Source organism: Cherax quadricarinatus, chromosome 1 (genome assembly GCF_038502225.1).
Source record: "Cherax quadricarinatus isolate ZL_2023a chromosome 1, ASM3850222v1, whole genome shotgun sequence".
In the NCBI taxonomy this organism is placed as follows: domain Eukaryota; kingdom Metazoa; phylum Arthropoda; class Malacostraca; order Decapoda; family Parastacidae; genus Cherax; species Cherax quadricarinatus.
Window position 1 is genome coordinate 47,470,817 of NC_091292.1, and position 10,000 is coordinate 47,480,816.

The following is a 10,000-nucleotide window of genomic DNA, read 5'->3' on the forward strand; positions in this document are numbered from 1 at the left end:
ATGTAGCCTCGGTGAGTGATGTAGCCTGGGTGAGTGACGTAGCCTGGGTGAGAAAGGTAGCATGGGTGAGTGATATAGGCTGGATGAGTGAGGTAGCTTGGGTGAGTGAGGTAGCCCTGGTGAGTAATGTAGGCTGGGTGAGTGGTGAAGCCCGTTTGGGTGATGAAGTCTGGGTGAGTGAGGAAGCCCTTGTGAGTGATGTAGCCTTGATGAGTGATGTAGCCTGGGTGAGTGATGTAGCATGGGTGAGTGAGGTAGCCCTGGTGAGTGATGTAGCCTGGGTGAGCGAGGTAACCTGGATGAGTGAAGTAGGCTGGATGAGTGAGGTAGCCTGGATGAGTGAGGTAGCCCTGGTGAGTGATGTAGCCTGGATGATTGATGTAGCCTGGGTGCGTTATGTAGCATGGGTGAGTGAGGTAGCCCTGGTGAGAGATGTAGCCTGGGTGAGCGAGGTAAACTGCGTGAGTGAAGTAGCCTGGATGAGTGAGGTAGCCTGGATGAGTGAAGTAGCCCTGGTGAGTGATGTAGCCTGGGTGAGTGATGTAGCCTGGGTGAGTGATGTAGCATGGGTGAATGATGTAACCTGGGTAATTGATGTAGCCTGGGTGAGTGATGTAGTCTGGGTGAGTGATGTAGTCTGGGTGAGTGATGTAGCCTGAATGAGTGATGTAACCTCGGTGAGAGATGTAGCCTTGGTGTGTGATGTAGCCTGGGAGGGTGATGTAGCCAGGGTGAGTGATGTAGCCTGAGTGAGTGATGTAGCCTGGGTGAGTGATGTAGCCTGGGTGAGTGATGTAGCCTGGGTGAGTGATGTAGCCTGGGTGAGTGATGTAGCCTGGGTAAGTGATGTAGCCTGGCTGAGTGATGCAGCCTGGATGAGTGATATAGCCTGGGTGAGTGATGTAGCCTGGGTGAGTGATGTAGCCTGGGTGGGTGATGTAGCCTGGGTGGGTGATGTAGCCTGGGTGGGTGATATAACATGGATGAGTGAAATAGCCTTGGTGAGTGATGTAGCCTGGTGGAGTGATGTAGCCTGGGTGAGTGATGTAGCCTCGGTGAGTGATGTATCCTGGGTGAGTGACGTAGCCTGGGTGAGAGAGGTAGCATGGGTGAGTGATGTAGCCTGGATGAGTGAGGTAGCTTGAGTGAGTGAGGTAGCCCTGGTGAGTAATGTAGCCTGGGTGTGTGGTGAAGCCTGGGTGGGTGATGTAGTCTGTGTGAGTGAGGTATCCCTTGTGAGTGATGTAGCATGGATGAGTGATGTAGCCTGGGTGAGTGATGTAGCATGGGTGAGTGAGGTAGCCCTGGTGAGTGATGTAGCCTGGGTGAGCGAGGAAACCAGGGTGAGTGAAGTATCCTGGATGAGTGAGGTAGCCTGGATGAGTGAGGTAGCCTTTTTCAGTGATGTAGCCTGGGTGAGTGATGTAGCCTGTGTGGGTGATGTAGCCTGGGTGAGTGAGGTAGCCCTGGTGAGTGATGTAGCCTTGGTGAGTGATGTAGATTGGGTGAGTGACGTAGCCAGGGAGTTTTATTTAGCCAGGGTAAGTTATGTTGCCTGGGTGAGTGATGTAGCCTGGGTGAGTGATGTAGCCTGGGTGAGTGATGTAGCCTGGGTGAGTGATGTAGCCTGGGTGAGTGATGTTGCCTGGGTGAGTGATGTAGCCTGGGTGAGTGATGTAGTCTGGGTGAGTGACGTAGCCTGGGTGAGTGATGTAGCCTGGGTGAGTGATGTAGCCTGGGTGAGTGATGTAGCCTGGATGAGTGATGTAGCCTTGATGAGTGATGTAGCCTGGCTGAGTGATGTAGCCTGGGTGAGTGATGTAGCCTAGGTGAGTGATGTAGCCTAGGTGAGTGATGTAGCAAGGGTGAGTGATGTATCCTGGGTGAGTGATGTAGCCTGGGTGAGTGATGTAGCCAGGGTGAGTGATGTAGCCAGGGTGAGTGATGTAGCCTGGGAGAGTGATGTAGCCTGGGTGAGTGATGTAGCCTGGGTGAGTGATGTAGTCTGGGTGTGTGATGTAGCCTGGGTGGGTGATGTAGCCTGGGGGAGTGAGGTAGCCCTGGTGAGCGATGTAGCCTGGGTGAGTGATGTAGCCTGGGTGAGTGATGTAGCCTGGGTGAGTGATGTAGCCTGGGTGAGTGATGTAGCCTGGGTGAGTGATGTAGCCTGGGTGAGTGATGTAGCCTGGGTGAATGATGTAACCTGGGTGAGTGATGTAGCCTGGGTGAGTGATGAAGCCAGGGAGTTTTACTTAGCCATGGTAAGTTATGTTGCCAGGGTGAGTGATGTAGCCTGGGTGAGTGATGTAGCCTGGGTGAGTGATGTAGCCTGGGTGAGTGATGTAGCCTGGGTGAATGATGTAACCTGGGTGAGTGATGTAGCCTGGGTGAGTGATGTTGCCTGGGTGAGTGATGTAGCCTGGGTGAGTGATGTAGCCTTGGTGATTGACGTAGCCTGGGTGAGTGATGTAGTCTGGGTGAGTGACGTAGCCTGGGTGAGTGATGTAGCCTGGATGAGTGATGTAGCCTGGATGAGTGATGTAGCCTGGGTGAGTGATGTAGCCTGGGTGAGTGATGTAGCCAGAGTGAGTGATGTAGCCAGGGTGAGTGATGTAGCCTGGGAGAGTGATGTAGCCTGTGTGAGTGATGTAGCCTTGGTGAGTGATGTAGCCTGGGCGTGTGATGTAGCCAGGGTGAGTGATGTAGCCTGGGTGAGTGATGAAGCCTCGGTGAGTGATGTAGCCAGGGTGAGTGATGTAGCCAGCGTGAGTTATGTAGGCAGGGTGAGTGATGTAGCCTGGGTGAGTGATGTAGCCTGGGTGATTGATGTATCCTGGGTGAGTGATGTAGCCTTGGTGAGTGATGTAGCATGGGTGAGTGATGTAGCCTGGGTGAGTGATGTAGCCTGGGTGAGTGATGTAGCCTGGGTGAGTGATGTAGCCTGGGTGAGTGATGTAGCCTGCGTGAGTGGTGTAGCCTTGGTGAGTGATGTAGCCTGGTGAGTGATGTAGCCTTGGTGAGTGATGTAGCCAGTGTGAGTGATGTAGCCAGGGTGAGTGAGGTAGCCTGGGTGAGTGATGTAGCCAGGGTGAGTGATGTAGCCAGGGTGAGTGATGTAGATAGGGTGAGTGATGTAGCCTGGGTGAGTGATGTAGCCTGGGTGAGTGACGTAGCCTGGGACGAGCGAGGTAGCGTGGGTGAGTGATGTAGCCTGGATGAGTGAGGTAGCCTGGGTGAGTGAGGTAGCCCTGGTGAGTAATGTAGCCTGGGTGAGTGGTGTAGCCTGGCTGGGTGATGAAGTCTGGGTAAGTGAGGTAGCCCTGGTGAGTAAAGTAGCCTGGATGAGTGATGTAGCCTTGGTGAGTGATGTAGCATGGGTGAGTGAGGTAGCCTGGGTGAGTGATGTAGCCTGGGTGAGTGATGTAGCCTGGGTGAGTGATGTAGCCTGGGTGAGTGATGTAGCAAGGGTGAGTGAGGTAGCCTGGGTGAGTGATGTAGCCTGGGTGAGTGATGTAGCCTGGGTGAGTGATGTAGCCTGGGTGAGTGATGTAGCCTGGGTGAGTGATGTAGCCTGGGTGAGTGATGTAGCCTGGGTGAGTGATGTAGCAAGGGTGAGTGAGGTAGCCTGGGTGAGTGATGTCGCCTGGGTGAGTGATGTAGCAAGGGTGAGTGATGTAGCCTGGGTGAGTGATGTCGCCTGGGTGAGTGATGTAGCAAGGGTGAGTGATGTAGCCTGGGTGAGTGATGTCGCCTGGGTGAGTGATGTAGCAAGGGTGAGTGAGGTAGCCTGGGTGAGTGATGTAGCCTGTTTGAGTGAAGTAGCCTGGGTGAGTGATGTAGACTGGGTGAGTGATGTAGTCTGGGCGAGTGATGTAGCCTGGGTGAGTGATGTAGCCTGGGTGAGTGATGTAGCCTAGGTGAGTGGTGTAGCCTGGGTGAGTGATGTAGCCTGGTGAGTGATGTAGCCTTGGTGAGTGATGTAGCCAGGGTGAGTGATGTAGCCAGGGTTAGTGAGGTAGCCTGGGTGAGTGATGTAGCCAGGGTGAGTGATGTAGCCAGGGTGAGTGTGGTAGCCTGGGTGAGTGATGTAGCCAGGGTGAGTGATGTAGCCAGGGTGAGTGATGTAGATAGGGTGAGTGATGTAGCCTGGTGGAGTAATGTAGCCTGGGTGAGTGATGTAGCCTCGGTGAGTGATGTAGCCTGGGTGAGTGACGTAGCCTGGGTGAGAGAGGTAGGATGGGTGAGTGATGTAGGCTGGATGAGTGAGGTAGCTTGGGTGAGTGAGGTAGCCCTGGTAAGTAAGTAATGTAGCCTGGGGATGAGTCTGGGTGAGTGTAGCCCTTGTGAGTGATGTAACCTGGATGAGGATGTATGAGTGAGTAGCTGGGTAGCGCTGGTGAGTGAGGTAGCCCTGAGTGAGTGGATGAGTGAGGTAGCCTGGATGAGTGATGTAGCCTTGGTGAGTGATGTAGCATGGGTGAGTGAGGTAGCCTGGGTGAGTGATGTAGCCTGGGTGAGTGATGTAGCCTGGGTGAGTGATGTAGCCTGGGTGAGTGATGTAGTCTGGGCGAGTGATGTAGCCTGGGTGAGTGATGTAGCCTGGGTGTGTGAGGTAGCCTGGGTTAGTTATGTAGCCTGGGTGAGTGATGTAGCCTGGGTGATTGATGTAGCCTGGGTGAGTGATGTAGTCTGGGTGAGTGACGTAGCCTGGGTGAGTGATGTAGCCTGGGTGAGTGATGTAGCCTGGGTGAGTGATGTAGCCTGGGTGAGTGATGTAGCCTGGGTGATTGATGTAGCCTGGGTGAGTGATGTAACAAATGTGAGTGATGTAGCCTGGGTGAGTGATGTAACAAATGTGAGTGATGTATCCTGGGTGAGTGATGTAGCCAGGGTCAGTGATGTAGCCAGGGTCAGTGATGTAGCCAGGGTCAGTGATGAAGCCTTGGAGAGTGATGTAGCCTGGGTGAGTGATGTAGCCTGAGTGAGTGATGTAGTCCTGATGGTGGGTGGGTGATGTAGCCTGGGGGGTGAGTGATGTAGCCTGGGTGAGTGATGTAGCCTGGGTGAGTGATGTAGCCTGGTTGAGTGATGTAGCCTGGGTGAGTGATGTAGCCTGAGGTGAGTGAGTGATGTAGCCTGGTTGATTGATGTAGCCTGGGTGAGTGATGTAGCCTGGGTGAGTGATGTTTTACTTAGCCATGGTAAGTTATGTTGCCAGGGTGAGTGATGTAGCCTGGGTGAGTGATTTAGCCTGGGTGAGTGATGTAGCCTGGGTGAGTGATGTATGTGAGCCTGAGTGATGTAGCCTGGGTGAGTGAGCCTGGGTGAGTGATGTAGCCTGGGTGAGTGATGTAGCCTTGGTGATTGACGTAGCCTGGGTAGTGATGAGTCTGGGTGAGTGACGTAGCCTGGGTGAGTGATGTAGCCTGAGTGATGTAGGCTGGATGAGTGATGTAGCCTGGGTGAGTGATGTAGCCTGGGTGAGTGATGTAGCCAGAGTGAGTGATGTAGCCAGGGTGAGTGACGTAGCCTGGGAGAGTGGTGAGTGATGTAGCCTTGGTGAGTGATGTAGCCTGAGTGTGTGTAGCCTGGGTGAGTGATGTAGCCTAGCCTCGGTGAGTGTAGCCAGGGTCAGTGATGTAGCCTGGGTGAGTGATGTAACCTAAGTGAGTGATGTAGCCTGGGTAAGTGATGTAGCCTGGGTGAGTGATGTAGCCTTGGTGAGTGATGTAGCCTGGGTGAGTGATGTAGCCTGGGTGAGTGATGTAGCCTGGGTGAGTGATGTAGCCTGGGTGAGTGATGTAGCCAGGGTGAGTGATGTAGCCTGGGTGAGTGATGTAGCCTAGGTGAGTGGTGTAGCCTGGGTGAGTGATGTAGCGTCGGTGAGTGGTGTAGCCAGGGTGAGTGAGTAGCCAGGGTGAGTGATGTAGATAGGGTGAGTGATGTAGCCTGGGTGAGTGATGTAGCCTGGGTGAGTGATGTAGCGAGGTAGCAGGGTGAGTGAGGTAGCCTGGGTGAGTGATGTAGCCAGCCTGGCTGGGGTGAGTGATGTAGCCATGAGTGATGTAGCCTTGGTGAGTGATGTAGCATGGGTGAGTGTATGAGTGATGTAGCCTGGGTGAGTGATGTAGCCTGGGTGAGTGATGTAGCCTGGGTGAGTGATGTAGCAAGGGTGAGTGATGTAGCCTGGGTGAGTGATGTAGCCTGGGTGAGGTGTAGTGAGTGATGTAGATAGGGTGAGTGATGTAGCCTGGTGGAGTAATGTAGCCTGGGTGAGTGATGTAGCCTGGGTGAGTGATGTAGCCTGGGTGAGTGATGTAGCCTAGGTGAGTGGTGTAGCCTGGGTGAGTGATGTAGCCTGGGTGAGTGATGTAGCCTTGGTGAGTGATGTAGCCAGGGTGAGTGATGTAGCCAGGGTTAGTGAGGTAGCCTGGGTGAGTGATGTAGCCAGGGTGAGTGATGTAGCCAGGGTGAGTGTGGTAGCCTGGGTGAGTGATGTAGCCAGGGTGAGTGATGTAGCCAGGGTGAGTGATGTAGATAGGGTGAGTGATGTAGCCTGGTGGAGTAATGTAGCCTGGGTGAGTGATGTAGCCTCGGTGAGTGATGTAGCCTGGGTGAGTGACGTAGCCTGGGTGAGAGAGGTAGGATGGGTGAGTGATGTAGGCTGGATGAGTGAGGTAGCTTGGGTGAGTGAGGTAGCCCTGGTAAGTAATGTAGCCTGGGTGAGTGGTGAAGCCTGTTTGGGTGATGTAGTCTGGGTGAGTGAGGTAGCCCTTGTGAGTGATGTAACCTGGATGAGTGATGTAGCCTTGGTGAGTGATGTAGCATGGGTGAGTGAGGTAGCGCTGGTGAGTGATGTAGCCTGGGTGAGCGAGGTAACCTGGGTGAGTGAAGTAGGCTGGATGAGTGAGGTAGCCTGGATGAGTGAGGTAGCCCTGGTTGAGTGATGTCGCCTGAGTGAGTGATGTAGCCTGGGTGGGTGATGTAGCCTGGGTGAGTGAGGTAGCATGGGTGAGTGATGTAGCCTGGGTGAGTGATGTAGCCTGGGTGAGTGATGTAGTCTGGGTGAGTGATGTAGCCTGGGTGAGTGATGTAGCCTGGGTGAATGATGTAACCTGGGTGAGTGATGTAGCCTAGGTGAGTGATGTAGCCTGGGTGAGTGATGTAGTCTGGGTGAGTGACGTAGCCTGGGTGAGTGATGTAGTCTGGGTGAGTGATGTAGCCTGGGTGAGTGATGTAGCCTGGATGAGTGATGTAGCCTGGATGATTGATGTAGCCTGGGTGAGTGATGTAGCCTGGGTGAGTGATGTAGCCTGGGTGAGTGATGTAGCCTTGGTGAGTGATGTAGCAAGGGTGAGTGATGTATCCTGGGTGAGTGATGTAGTCTGGGTGAGTGATGTAGCCAGGGTGAGTGATGTAGCCAGGGTGAGTGATATAGCCTGGGTGAGTGATGTAGCCTGGGTGAGTGATGTAGCCTGGGTGAGTGACGTAGCCTGGGTGAGTGATGTAGCCAGGGTGAGTGATGTAGCCTGGGTGAGTGATGTAGCCTCGGTGAGTGATGTAGCCAGGGTGAGTGATGTAGCCAGGGTGAGTTATGTAGCCAGGGTGAGTTATGTAGCCTGGGTGAGTGATGTAGCCTGGGTGAGTGATGTAGCCTGGGTGAGTGATGTAGACTGGGTGAGTGATGTAGCCTGGGTGAGTGAGGTAGCCTGGGTGTTTTATTTAGCCAGGGTAAGTAATGTTGCCATTGTAAGTAACACGTACTCATAGTAGCTGTGAACTGTTAGACAGTATTTAAAATGGAGAAAAAAATAATTTACTGCATCTATGTATTTGCGAGTCTGGAAATCGCAAAAAATTTTTTATGGAAAGTTAAAACGAACAGTTTCTGTTACTGATTGATATCTGTTATATAAATAGTACTACTCAATGAAATAATATGTATTTTTTTTAAACTCAGGAGTGGTAGACAGAAGCACGGAGCTGCTGGCTGTTAACCCAGATCCTATATCACTTGATGAATTATTTAATATCGCTGATAGTTTTAACATTGAACGGTGGCTGAACTCTCAGATCAACGTCTATCAGTACTGCTTAAATAAGAAATTGAGTGAACCTGCAAAAACCCCAGGTTAGTTAATTTTTTTATGTATTCAGCGGTATTTTCTTCTCGTTTACTGTTAATCTATGGAAAATACTTGAGAGTAATTAACCAATATTTGCACAGACACCATAGAATTAACAGTATCCTTAACTAGAAACACTCTACAAACAAAAGAGATCTAAATTAAGTTCACTTAATATAAATTACATTTAAACAAATTTCAAGACTAGAAAGCAGGTCCTTTAAGACTGTCTTGCCTGACGGGCTTAAAATCACAATTTGTGATAACTTTAATTTTCCAACTAAATGTATTAAGTAAAGTAAAAGAACACAAGTGCAACTAATGTGACATTTTATTGTGGCAACTTTATTATAAATTTATTAACTCCTCTTATACTTAAAGATCACTATGATTATCAGTATTCAGGATTATTTCTCTAGCTACTTGGCTTTTCATGCTGGGTCCTTCAAGCTTGTTAGGTCCTTTCTTAGATCACTTTTCATGCTGGTCCTTCAAGCTTGTTAGGTCCTTTCTTGGATCACTTTTCATGCTGGTCCTTCAAGCTTGTTAGGTCCTTTCTTGGATCACTTTTCATGCTGGTCCTTCTAGCTTGTTAGGTCCTTTCTTGGATCACTTTTCATGCTGGTCCTTCAAGCTTGTTAGGTCCTTTCTTGGATCACTTTTCATGCTGGTCCTTCAAGCTTGTTAGGTCCTTTCTTGGATCACTTTTCATGTTGGGTCCTTCAAGCTTGTTAGGTCCTTTCTTGGATCACTTTTTATGTTGGGTCCTTCAAGCTTGTTAGGTCCTTTCAAGGATCTCTTTTCATGTTGGGTCCTTCAAGCTTGTTAGGTCCTTCCTTGGATCACTTTTCATGCTGGATCCTTCAAGCTTGTTAGGTCCTCCTTTGGATCACTTTTCATGCTGGATCCTTCAAGCTTGTTAGGCCATTCCTTAGATCACTTTTCATGCTTGATCCTTCAAGCTTGTTAGGTCATTCCTTGGATCACTTTTCATGCTGGATCCTTCAAGCTTGTTATTTCCTCCCTTGGATCACTTTTCATGCTGGGTCAGTCAAGCTTGTTAGGTCCTTCCTTGGTTCACTTTTCATGCTGGGTTCTTCAAGCTTGTTAGGTCCTTCCTTGGATCACTTTTCATGCTGGGTTCTTCAAGCTTGTTAGGTCCTTCCTTGGATCACTTTTCATGCTGGGTCTTTCAAGCTTGTTATTTCCTCCCTTGGATCACTTTTCATGCTGGGTCAGTCAAGCTTGTTAGGTCCTTCCTTGGTTCACTTTTCATGCTGGGTTCTTCAAGCTTGTTAGGTCCTTCCTTGGTTCACTTTTCATGCTGGGTCCCTCAAGCTTGTTAGGTCCTTCCTTGGATCACTTTTCATGCTAGATCCTTCAAGCTTGTTAGGTCCTTCCTTGGATCACTTTTCATGCTAGATCCTTCAAGCTTGTTAGGTCCTTCCTTGGATCACTTTTCTTGCTGGGTCTTTCAAGCTTGTTAGGTCCTTCCTTGGATCACTTTTCATGCTGGGTCTTTCAAGCTTGTTAGGTCCTTCCTTAGGAATGAAGTTTTTGTAATAAACTTAGCTTTATAAATTTTAGGCTTATTGATATTAGTGCAAATCGTGTATCTTTTGCATTTTTTGACAAATGTATCGATAAATAAAAATGGTAAATATGAAAGCTGAAAAAATGGAAAGTTTATAAATTACATTAATTAAATATATCTTATAAATTAAATAAATTAAAATAGTGATTTTCTGTGAACATTGTTAAACAGAACAAATATTTCTTTAAATTTTTACAAAAAAAAATCAAGAGTTTTGCTTCAAAAATGAGTAGGAATATTTTTCCAAATTGGAGGAAAACACGAGATGAACATCTTTTTT

At 49.8% G+C, this 10,000-nt stretch overlaps 1 protein-coding gene across 1 annotated transcript in view; it reads left to right on the forward strand.

The window, feature by feature from the left end:
- LOC138852813 (murinoglobulin-2-like) overlaps nt 1-10,000 on the forward strand; it is a 348,116-nt gene that overhangs the window by 282,349 nt on the left and 55,767 nt on the right. The window contains exon 11 of the mRNA XM_070085802.1: nt 7,961-8,131. Within this exon, the coding sequence (XP_069941903.1) occupies nt 7,961-8,131 (171 nt within the window). The remainder of the gene's footprint in view (nt 1-7,960; nt 8,132-10,000) is intronic.